This window comes from Oncorhynchus keta, chromosome 1 (genome assembly GCF_023373465.1).
Source record: "Oncorhynchus keta strain PuntledgeMale-10-30-2019 chromosome 1, Oket_V2, whole genome shotgun sequence".
Taxonomy (NCBI): domain Eukaryota; kingdom Metazoa; phylum Chordata; class Actinopteri; order Salmoniformes; family Salmonidae; genus Oncorhynchus; species Oncorhynchus keta.
The window spans coordinates 87049072-87061926 of record NC_068421.1 but is presented as its reverse complement, the minus strand read 5'-3'; the positions used below and the strand labels follow the sequence as shown (position 1 = coordinate 87061926).

Genomic DNA, 12855 nt, shown 5'->3' with positions numbered 1-12855 from the left:
CTCTCTCTCTCTCTCTCTCTCTCTCTCTCTCTCTCTCTCTCTCTCTCTCTCTCTCTCTCTCTCTCTGTGCTCAGAAATAGCCACAAATATTTCCTAGAAACCTAGTCAGTATAGGCTTATTTTAACCTTTGCAATACAACTGGCTTACACCTTATAGTGTACCGTCTGTACAAGCCTATATTCAGGGTTGGGGAGTAACTGATGACTAATTTGGATTACTTTAAATTCAGAAAAATATTCAGAATGACACCTTTCACAATGATATTCAATTCAGCATTGAAAACAGGCGCAAGTTAGCAAGTCGGACCACAAGTCAGAGACCACTATGATGATAAATCTAATGCGTTTGACAGATCCCTTTTGTCTTCTTCTAATGCCTCTTAAGGGGAAAGTAATCCAAAAATAACCAGATTACTTTACTGAGTTTGGGTAATCCAAAAGTTAATTTACTGATAATTTTTTGGACAGGTAATTAGTAATTGTAACAGATTACATTTAAAAAGTACCCAACCCTAGCTATACAACCTAATGGAGTATGCGGTATTTGATGGCTGCATGATACTTCATCAGTCGTATGGAAAAAGACCAGAGGTTTAGTTGTTCTTCAAAGGCACGCACTAATTGAATCAGTCATTTGGAATATTTGTATATTCTGTGCATACCTCACTTTCAACTATTTATTTTTCTTGGCCCAGAGGCCCGATTGAGGCGTTATACAAAAATGCTTAAAGAATTTGACATGCTGATTTAAGCATAGGAGCAACACACATCTGGAATACTGCTCTCAGTCACCACGGATCCCCGCTCTCTCTCTCCTCTTTCTCTCTCTCTATCTCTCTTCTCTCACTCTTTCTCTCGTCTATCTCTCTAACTCTATTCTCTCTCCTCTCTCCTCTCTCGCTTCTTTTTCCTCTCTCTCTCCTCTCTCTCTCTCTCCTCTCTATCTCTCTCTCTCTCCTCTCTATCTCTCTCTCTCTCTCTCTATCTCCTCTCTGTCAGTTGGTTGGTTTAGTAACAGTAGGATGATGATGCTCTGAAACGATAACCAGATATTGTGTGTGTGCATCTTGAAAGACATTCCTGTGCTCTCAGAGGAGGATAGCAGGATGGAAAATCTATTTGGCACAGAAGGTCCAGAAACAATTTCTATGTCAGATCCAGGTTTGGTATATTAGAAGTCTGGAAAACAAAATGCTCTCTCTCTGCCTCTCTCTCTGCCTGTCTGTCTGTCTGTCTGTCTGTCTGTCTGTCTGTCTGTCTGTCTGTCTGTCTGTCTGTCTGTCTGTCTGTCTGTCTGTCTGTCTGTCTGTCTGTCTGTCTGCCTGCCTGCCTGCCTGCCTGCCTGCCTGCCTGCCTGTCTGTCTCTCTCTCTCTCTCTCTCTCTTTAACTATCTCTCTCTCTGTCTCTCTTGCTTCCTCCTCTCCCTTTCTGTCTTTAACAAGCTCTCACCCAAGCACTCACAGCAGCCCCTCACGTTATGGACTGTTTGCTGGCCACTGTGTTGTTGACTGAGCCCCCACCCCCCACTAAGGACCCCATCACACAACACAAGTCACTGACAACGGCTTTTGTTGACGATGTACAAGCTAGATGAGTGAATGGTTCTCCCAATTCACAGCTCATAATGACAGACTCAAACATACGCTAACACGCAGTGTTAGGATCCCCCCCAAAATTGTCTAATATATATGGATATGTCATATAGACAATAAGTTGGTGTGAAGTATGTGTGCAGAGTTCAATGCCCTGTCAACTCGCATCTATTCCTCTGACTACATGACACTGGCCTCTTCCGTGTCTAATTTTTACACTTTTCACAGTAAACATAAGGTAGGGCTGCCACATTACAGTGTGATTTTGTGCCTGAAAGGTAATCGCCCTAAACACACTAACTCAAACGGAATGCTAATGATAGTGAATGCGGAGCTGAACATCTGTATGCGGCGACAGGGAGACAGTGACCCGATGCCGCCTGCGCTGACGTGTGAAGACATTACGCATTCAGAGCCCAGAGTGTGGGTAAACTATTACATTTCTCACGTTTCTGACGACGATGTCTGTTTTTGTTCCAAAGCAGGTCTATTCGTGTAGGTTAGACTAGGCCTATATGTACACATACAAAACAGCTGTATTGTACCACTTACAATAGCAGATAATTGCAAATACTTCGTTGCGTAAAAAAATCGTTCACAAAAGCGTGTAAATTAAATGCACAAGGATATTGTATATTATTAACCAAAGTGCCATTGCACAGAAAACAGTTGCAAAGAGAAAGGTGTTATTCAGATGAGACAGAGATAGCATGTTCTTCATGTACACATCATAAATCATTCTTATTTATATGACATGTTTTAATGATTGCAGATCAACCCAGCTTTTCTTACCCGGGTCGTGGAAAGGAACCAATGCATAGTTGTAGAGGGGTCTCTTTGTTCTACTCTGCGACATCTCCAAAATCTTGGATGCCCCTTCAATAACCTGCACGAGATCATCGTACATGGAGCCGGTGACATCAAAGACGAACGCCAGGGTGGACGCTCCTTCTGGGATCTCCTCTTTTGTCCCCTCGGTCCCCGTGTTCTGCCCGGAGGACACAGCCACCAGGAGAAGTACCTGCACAAGCAACAATGGCACACGCTTGATGCCCATTTTCAGACCGAACGGTCTATGACTTGTCGCCAACAAAGTTGTAATAGTTCGTGTCTCCGCTCAGAACCTCAGGATGAATCTTGAGGTAAAGGGAGAGACATTGGCTCGCTAAAAACAGTAACAAGATAGTGATGAAAAAGCCAATATTGTCGTCCTTTTGTTTAAAGGAGAAAAACGGTGGAAAAGTTTAGATGCTGTCACAGATGCTCTCGCTCCCTTCAATGTGACCTCCACCGCCCTTTTGGACCTTCTGAGCTTCTCACACTCTTGTTCTGAAGTTTGAAGGAGCTCAGCTCAGCTGCCGTGTCGGGAGCTCTTGTCCAAACTCTGCAAGTCCCCTTCTCAAAGCTTCTCAAGAGAAGAAAGGCTCAAGGCAAATTGACTCCTTACAGAATAGCTGCCTTCTGATTGGAGCAGTGGGTTTTGGGAACCCTGCCTGGGATGGGACCCTGTGCATTAAGACATAGCGGTAGGCTATACTTGAATTATACAGTAGACACGCGACAAGACATGCAAAGAGAAACACATTTGTTTCATATTGAAATAGTAGGCCTACATGGAAAAAGTACTGTGGCCAACAGAATGAAATGGAATTGATAACACAATAGTATGTATACATGTACAATCAGCTTATTAATTTACCCTAACTCGATCATAACATAACCCAAACTAAGGTTGTATTCCATTAATTAGACTATGTTTTCATTGTCATTGGATTCTTTGTGAACTAACAATGTAGACTATAGTTTCGAAATATGTTACAAAAAAACTGTCATTTTCACTTCATGCAGGAATAACCGTGGAAAGGAGGAGTCCTGGAGGTGCTGCAGCATCCCTTGATAAATTACAATCATTTAGACAAAATCAATTTTTTAAAAAAAATTCCCAAAAATGTAATAATTCAAAATACATCAGCAGAGAGCATCATTTAGCCACAGCGGATCAATAACATCTAACAAATGGCTGTGAATTCAGTTTTATCACATGCACTAAGCCTCCAGTTGGGAAGGACACAATTTGGGAAGCACACATACCAAATAAATAAAAGCTTTTTACATTGTGGCCATAGACATACAGTATAATCCACATACAGGTCATTAGGAAAGTATTCAGACCCCTTGACTTTTTTTCCACATGTTGTTACATTACAGCTTTGTTCTAATATTGATTGAATATTTTCCCCCCAACAATCTACACACAATACCCCATAATTTTATTTTATCTTTATTTAACTAGGCAAGTCAGTTAAGAACAAATTCTTATTTTCAATGACGGCCTCGGAACAGTGGGTTAACTGCCTGTTCAGGGGCAGAACGACAGCTCGGGGACATGTCAGCTCGGGATTTGAACTTGCAACCTTCCGGTTACTAGTCCAGGGAGGGAGGCTACCCTGCCGCCCCAATGACATCACAATACCCCATAATGACATCACAATACCCCATAATGACATCACAATACTGCATAATGACAACGCAAAAACAGGTTATTAGAAATGTTTGAACATTTATTTTTAAAAATTAAAAAGCTGAAATATCATATTTACATAAGTATTCAGACCTTTTACTCAGTACTTTGTTGCACCTTTGCAGGGATTACAGCCCCGAGTCTTCTTGGGTATGACGCTACAAGCTTGGCAGACCTGGGGAGTTTCTCCCATTCTTCTCTGCAGATCATCTAAAACTCTGTCAGGTTGGATGGGGAGCGTCACTGCACAGATATTTTCAGGTCTCTCCAGAGATGTTCGATCAGGTTTAAGTCTGAGTTCTGGCTGGGCCACTCAAGGACATTCAGAGCCTTGTCCCGAAGCCACTCCTGCGTTGTCGTGGATGTGTGCTTAGGGTCGTTGTCCTGTTGGAAGGTGAAATTCTGAGCAAACAGTACTGTTTTTCAAAGTGGTTTATCTTGAACTAGGGTATAGACACAAGGACATTGGCCATCACCGGTGTGTAGCCCAGGCTTCATCTTCATCTTCATCACTGGGTGAGTCAATGCTACTGGGATTGTTGTGGGAATGTTCTGTGCAACATATGTGAATATCGCAAGAATATTCTTGCAACATCCCAGACAACTCCCATAACTTAATTAAATGTTCTGGGAACCTTTAAAGAACGTAGAACAGGTGTTCTGTCATCTTTCTTAGAACATTAGAAGAAGGTCCTGTGCAATCTAACTTAAACATTGCATCAATGAAGAAATTACAGACTGTGCCTTAAATGTTTCTTATTTAGACCAATAGGCAAGGAAGTGACATACCGATTCTGTTTCATTGTTAGACTACTTGCTCCACTTGCGCCATCTAGAGCTGAGGACAGGAAATAATGAACCATTTGGACTCCACTATACTGTATGTAGCCTACCAGGCGAGTTTAGGGTCATCACAACAGAGCTCTTGAAGTTAACCCCTCACCGCGGTTTGTAAGACACGATCTCCAGCACATTGACAATTCTGTCTTTCAGTCTGTCTTTCTGTATATCTATCTGTCTGTCTGCCTGTTTGCCTGTCTTCCTGTCGGTCTGTCCAGGAAGTCCAGGAAGTGTCAGGCCAACGGCAGTATGTGAGGACAGGTGGTGGTTTGTGAGGACAGCTGGTGGTATGTGAGGACAGGTGATGGTTTGTGAGGACAGGTAAGGGTTTGTGAGGACAGGTGGTGGTTTGTGAGGACAGCTGGTGGTATGTGAGGACAAGTAGTGGTTTGTGAGGACAAGTAGTGGTTTGTGAGGACAAGTAGTGGTTTGTGAGGACAGGCAGTGGTTTGTGAGGACAGGTAAGGGTTTGTGAGGACAGGTGGTGGTTTGTGAGGACAGCTGGTGGTATGTGAGGACAAGTAGTGGTTTGTGAGGACAAGTAGTGGTTTGTGAGGACAAGTAGTGGTTTGTGAGGACAGGCAGTGGTTTGTGAGGACAGGTGGTGGTATGTGAGGACAGGTGATGGTTTGTGAGGACAGGTAAGGGTTTGTGAGGACAGCTGGTGGTATGTGAGGACAAGTAGTGGTTTGTGAGGACAGGCAGTGGTTTGTGAGGACAGGTGGTGGTTTGTGAGGACAGCTGGTGGTATGTGAGGACAAGTAGTGGTTTGTGAGGACAGGCAGTGGTTTGTGAGGACAGGTGTTGGTTTGTGAGGACAGCTGGTGGTATGTGAGGACAAGTAGTGGTTTGTGAGGACAGGCAGTGGTTTGTGAGGACAGGTGGTGGTTTGTGAGGACAGCTGGTGGTATGTGAGGACAAGTAGTGGTTTGTGAGGACAGGCAGTGGTTTGTGAGGACAGGTGGTGGTTTGTGAGGACAGCTGGTGGTATGTGAGGACAAGTAGTGGTTTGTGAGGACAGGCAGTGGTTTGTGAGGACAGGTGGTGGTATGTGAGGACAGGTGATGGTTTGTGAATACAGGTGGTGGTTTGTGAGGACAGGTGAAGGGTTTGTGAGGACAGGTGGTGGTTTGTGAGGACAGGTGAAGGGTATGTGAGGACAGGTGGGGGTTTGTGTGGACAGGTGATGGTTTATGAGGACAGGTGGTGGTTTGTGGGGCCGGAAGGTGCCGCACAGGGCCAGGAAGGGACTTAATACACATTGTAAGATATAGTGGCTTAAATTAGAGCCCCAGGGATTTACTGGGGCAGTGGAATGGCAAGGAAGGGAGGAGGGAGGGAGGGAGGGAGGAGGAGGAGGAGGAGAGACTGGAGGAGGGAGGGAGGGAGGAGGAGAGACTGGAGGAGGGAGGGAGGAGGAGAGACTGGAGGAGGGAGGGAGGGAGGGAGGGAGGGAGGGAGGGAGGGAGGGAGGGAGGGAGGGAGGGAGGGAGGGAGGGAGGGAGGGAGGGAGGGAGGGAGGGAGGGAGGGAGGGAGGGAGGGGAGGGAGGGAGGGAGGGAGGGAGGGAGGGGGAGACTGGAGGAGGGGGAGAGGAAGGAGGAGAGACTGGAGGAGGGAGGGAGGGAGGAGGAGAGACTGGAGGAGGGAGGGAGGAGGGAGAGACTGGAGGGAGGGAGGGAGGGAGGGAGGGAGGGAGGGAGGGAGGGAGGGAGGGGGGAGGGAGGGAGGGAGGGAGGGAGGGAGGGAGGGAGAGGAGAGACTGGAGGAGGGGCGAGAGGAAGGAGGAGAGACTGGAGGAGGGGGAGGGAGGAGGAGAGACGGGAGGAGGGGAGGAGGAGAGAGAAGAGATCAGAGCAGAGGACGGAGATAGACAACTTGGCCAATTTCACAGCTCAGTGAGCTGCCATGGACAGACAGAGTGTTTCATGCACATTCTTCATAAAAATGGTAAAGGAGACCAAGTCACTTGCAAAGGCCTACACAGTCTTCAGGATACATGTTGTGCAAAGGGACATTCATAGCCCCATTACACTGATTAGTTGATCTTCAACTGAACATATTAAAATAAGAAATCTATTGTTGTAGAATGCTAATTTCACTTAGGCAGAATACAGACTGAAACAAATGTAATTAGTAGATTGACTGTGTCTTCTAAACCCCATGTTTAAACATAGGCTTAATCTATAGCCACACATTCCAGGGATCATTACCACTCTGCTACTACTAACTCAGACTCTTCTCCCCTCACTGAACCCACAGAACTAAATGAAACCGTGACCTGGGGGCTTAACGTGATAGTACAAAGCAGACTGAGTCAGTCTGAAGGCTTAAGGCAGTTGCACATAATGAATGACCTGCTTCCTCTGTGAAGACTGAGGAATTCAGCGGGATATAGTAGGCCTACGAGGGATTCTTTAGTTGTGCTACATTTGTTTTCCTCTGCCGCCCCAAAAGCAATCCTTCAGAAGATGCTGCTGAGATGTGCAGTATTGCTACTGGCAATTGTTTATGATATGATATGAATGTTGATTAATGGCACATAAAACAAATGAACATCATAAAAAAAAATCCTGATGCATGTTTTTTGTCAGGCTCTGAGGAGATCACAGACTACCAGCTGGTTGGAGATATCTGAAAATAGATCTGCTTTCATCTGACGACTGACTGTATCGAGGAAGCAGCGCTTTTCCCACCGACAAGAACTCACTCCTTTTCACACACCTTTTCACACACCTTTTCACACATCTCTCATACACCTCTCACACACCTTTTCACACAACTCTCACACACCTTTTCACACACCTTTTCACACACCTCTCACACACCTCTCACACCCCTTTTCACACACCTCTCACACACCTTTTCACACACCTCTCACACACCTCTCACACAACTCTCACACACCTTTTCACACACCTCTCAAACACCTTTTCACACACCTCTCATACACCTCTCACACACCTTTTCACACACCTCTCACACACCTTTTCACACACCTCTCACACACCTTTTCACACACCTCTCACACACCTCTCACACACCTTTTCACACACCTCTCACACACCTTTTCCACACACCTTTTCACACACCTCTCACACACCTTTTCACACACCTCTCACACGCCCTAAGAGAGAGCAATAGAAAGGATCATAACATTTTCACAAACAAATATATTGCGTTTCATCAAATGCATCTAGATATGGGCAACCAATGCCTTTGTATTGACCATGATGGGTCAAAGTCTAATAGGAGTTCAGATGTCTGGACACCAGGGGGAGCCAGTGTCATTTGTTATTCTCACCGCAGTGTTCAGGGTGGCTAAGTATTGATCATGGGGATGCTTGTGGCTGATGCACTCTGAATGGAATCAGCCTGAAAAATCAGGAAGAAAGGCAGGGTCATTGACAATTAGAATATTGAGACTGGTGTCGAGCCTCAAAACATGTGGTGAGGGATTGGCTGGAGCAAAGCAAGCACATGTGATAGGCTACTCATCTACTACAGAGAAGGGGGGGAAGAGAGAGAAAAATAATTGAAGGGCAAGAGAGAAAAATAAGGGGGGGCGGGGGTCAATTGTCCACAGGATTGACATTCTGGGACATAGAACCTCATGGAAAGATTCAAATAGGAGCCCAAACCACACAAACCCAGACACATGCATTCAAATAATGTTAGAGCTACAGCCTGTGAACGACCATTTTGCATGATAAACAAACTTAGAAACATGCAAATCAGCTGTATACATGGCATGACATAACACAGGCTATGGAAAGCATCCAAGCAGAACAACAACCAGGAATACTATATTCTATATCTCTCAGCACCATATCAAAGCTGCAGGCTAAAGTTAAATCTAGACTTGGTTTACTCTATTGTAATCGCTCCTCTTTCACCCCAGCTGCCAAACTAACCCTGATTCAGATGACCATCCTACCAATGCTAGATTACAGACACATAATTTATTGATCGGCAGGTAAGGGTGCTCTGGAGCGGCTAGATGTTCTTTACCATTCGGCGATCAGATTTGCCACCAATGCTCCTTATAGGACACATCACTGCACTCTATACTCCTCTGTAAACTGGTCATCTCTGTATACCCGTCACAAGACCCACTGGTTGATGCCAGTGGGCCCTCTTAGGCCTCAATCCCCCCTATCTGACATATCTACTGCAGTCCTCATCCTCCACATACAACACCCGTTCTGCCAGACACATTCTGTTAAAGGTCCCCAAAGCACACACATCCCTGGTCCGCTCCTCTTTTCAGTTCGCTGCAGCTAGCGACAAACACTCAAACTAGACAGTTTTATCTCAATCTCTTAAGTCAAAGACTCAATCATGGACACTTACTGACAATTGTGTCTGTTTTGCGTGATGGATGGTTGTCTCTACTTTCCCTTTGTGCTGTTGTCTGTGCCCAATAATGTTTTCACCACGTTGTGTTGCTACCATGTTGTGTTGTTGTCTTAGGTCTCTCTTTATGTAGTGATGTATTGTCTCTACTTTCTTTCTCTTTGTGCTGTTGTCTGTGCCCAATCATGTTTGCACCATGTTGTGTTGCTACCATGTTGTGTTGTTGTCTTAGGTCTCTCTTTATGTAGTGTTGTGTTGTCTCTACTTTCTTTCCCTTTGTGCTGTTGTCTGTGCCCAATCATGTTTGCACCATGTTGTGTTGCTACCATGTTGTGTTGTTGTCTTAGGTCTCTCTTTATGTAGTGTTGTGTTGTCTCTACTTTCTTTCCCTTTGTGCTGTTGTCTGTGCCCAATCATGTTTGCACCATGTTGTGTTGCTACCATGTTGTGTTGCTACCATGTTGTGTTGTTGTCTTAGGTCTCTCTTTATGTAGTGTTGTGTTGTCTCTACTTTCTTTCCCTTTGTGCTGTTGTCTGTGCCCAATCATGTTTGCACCATGTTGTGTTGCTACCATGTTGTGTTGCTACCATGTTGTGTTGTTGTCTTAGGTCTCTCTTTATGTAGTGATGTATTGTCTCTACTTTCTTTCCCTTTGTGCTGTTGTCTGTGCCCAATCATGTTTGCACCATGTTGTGTTGCTACCATGTTGTGTTGTTGTCTTAGGTCTCTCTTTATGTAGTGTTGTGTTGTCTCTACTTTCTTTCCCTTTGTGCTGTTGTCTGTGCCCAATCATGTTTGCACCATGTTGTGTTGCTACCATGTTGTTGTCATGTTGTGTTGCTACCATGCTATGTTATTGTCTTAGGTCTCTCTTTATGTAGTGTTGTGTTGTTTCTCTTGTCGTGATGTGTGTTTTGTCCTATATATATAATGTTATCCCAGCCCCCGCCCCCGCAGGAGGCCCTTTGTCTTTTGGTAGGCCATCTTTGTAAATAAGACTTTGATCTTAACTGACTTGCCTAGTTAAATAAAGGTTAAATAAAATAAACAAGTAAATATATTACACAGGACATAGGGTAATTCAAGCAATTTCTTAATTACACAGAGAGAGAGAGAGAGAGAGAGAGAGAGAGAGAGAGAGAGAGAGAGCAAGAAAGAGAGAGAGAGAGAGAGAGAGAGAGAAAGAAAGAGAGAGAGAGAAGGAGAGAGAGAGAAGGAGAGAGAGAGAGAGAGAGAGAGAGAGAGAGAGAGAGAGAGAGAGAGAGAGAGAGAGAGAGAGGGAGAGAGGGAGGGAGAGAGGGAGCAAGAGAGAGAGAGAGAGAGAAGGAGAGAGAGAAGGAGAGAGAGAGAGAGGGGAGAGAGAGAGAGAGAGAGAGAGAGAGGAGAGAGAGAGAGAGAGAGAGAGAGAGAGAGAGGGTGAGAGAGAGAGAGAGAGAGAGAGAGAGAGAGAGAGAGAGAGAGAGAGAGAGAGAGAGAGAGAGAGGAGCAAGAGAGAGAGAGAGAGAAGGAGAGAGAGAGAAGAGAGAGAGAGAGAGAGAGAGAAGGAGAGAGAGGGAGAGAGAGGAGAGAGAGAGAGAGAGAGAGAGAGGGAGAGAGGAGAGAGGAGAGAGGGAGGAGAGGGAGCAAGAGAGAGAGAGAGAGAGAGAGAGAGAGAGAAGGAGAGAGAGAGAAGGAGAGAGAGAGAGAGAGAGAGAGAGAGAGAGAGAGAGAGAGAGAGAGAGAGAGAGAGAGAGAGAGAGAGAGAGAGAGAGAGAGAGAGAGAGAGAGAGAGATCTGAACGATCTGAGAGACAAGGCAAGAAGGGCATTCTATGCCATCAAAAGAAACATACATTTCAACATACCAATTAGGATTTGGCTAAAAATACTTGAATCAGTCATAGAGCCCATTGCCCTTTATGGTTGTGAGGTCTGGGGTCCGCTCACCAACCAAGACTTCACAAAATGGGACAAACACCAAATTGAGACTGCACGCAGAATTCTGCAAAAATATCCTCCGTGTACAACGTAAAACACCAAATAATGCATGCAGAGCAGAATTAGGCCGATACCCACTAATTATCAAAATCCAGAAAAGAGCCATTAAATTCTACAACCACCTAAAAGGAAGCGATTCACAAACCTTCCATAACAAAGCCATCACCTACAGAGAGATGAACCTGGAGAAGAGTCCCCTAAGCAAGCTGGTCCTGGGGCTCTGTTCACAAACACAAACACACCCTACAGAGCCCCAGGACAACAGCACAATTAGACCCAACCAAATCATGAGAAAACAAAAAGATAATTACTTAACACATTGGAAAGAATTAACAAAAAAACAGAGCAAACTAGAATGCTATTTGGCCCTACACAGAGAGTACACAGCGGCAGAATACCTGACCACTGTGACTGACCCAAAATTAAGGAAAGCTTTGACTATGTACAGACTCAGTGAGCATAGCCTTGCTAGTGAGAAAGGCCGCCGTAGGCAGACATGGCTCTCAAGAGAAGACAGGCTATGTGCTCACTGCCCACAAAATGAGGTGGAAACTGAGCTGCACTTCCTAACCTCCTGCCCAATGTATGACCATATTAGAGATACATATTTCCCCCAGATCACACAGATCCACAAAGAATTCCAAAACAAATCCAATTTTGAAAAACTCCCATATCTACTGGGTGAAATTCCACAGTGTGCCATCACAGCAGCAAGATTTGTGACCTGTTGCCACGAGAAAAGGGCAACCAGTGAAGAACAAACACCATTGTAAATACAACCCATATTTATGCTTATTTATTTTATCTTGTGTCCTTTAACTATTTGTACATTGTATATATATATATATATATAATATGACATTTGTAATGTCTTTACTGTTTTGAAACTTCTGTATGTGTAATGTTTACTGTTCATTTTTGTTGTTTTTCACCTTATATATTCACTTTGTATGTTGTCTACCTCACTTGCTTTGGCAATGTTAACACATGTTTCCCATGCCAATAAAGCCCTTGAATTGAAATTGAATTTAATTGAATTGAGAGAGAGAGGGAGTGAGAGAGAGAGAGAATTTCAGTGCAATTCCTCTAAGGTAATGCTGGATAGTTGTTAAAACTAGGAGACAGGCAAGCGATGTCAATGTCTCAGCCATCAGTCAATCCACCACATCACTAATCCTTGGAAAGCTACTAGATGCCACTAAAAGTTTGAACCTTATCCTACAGTGTAACTTCAACTATCTTGGCTTATCCAGTTCACTCTCAGTGCTTGTCTTTGGCATACTTCAAGTTCTAACTCTCTCTCTAAGCCACCCTGGACAGAGCCAGGCCTGTGTAAGAGGCAGTCAGACTGGATCTGGTCTGGTGGTTTTTCATGGTGAAGCTTGCCAGAAGATGGTTGGATAAGAATATTAGTGATCCAAACCAAATAAACAAGCCTTTGATTGCACAACATACCATTTCTTAGGTAACTAGCCTTAAGGCACGTGCAGTTCCAAGTCACACAACTGTTGTTTTAGACACCAACTGTACAGACTACTCGACTGTGGCCAAAACCAGCACAAAGGGATG

At 44.6% G+C, this 12855-nt stretch overlaps 1 protein-coding gene across 1 annotated transcript in view; it reads right to left on the bottom strand.

Moving 5' to 3' along the window:
- hmcn1 (hemicentin 1) overlaps positions 1-2986 on the bottom strand; it is a 253969-nt gene extending 250983 nt beyond the window's left edge. Inside the window, exon 1 of the mRNA XM_052523937.1 lies at positions 2386-2986. Within this exon, the coding sequence (XP_052379897.1) occupies positions 2386-2650 (265 nt within the window). The 5' untranslated portion in view covers positions 2651-2986. The remainder of the gene's footprint in view (positions 1-2385) is intronic.
- Between the last annotated feature and the right edge of the window lie 9869 nt (positions 2987-12855).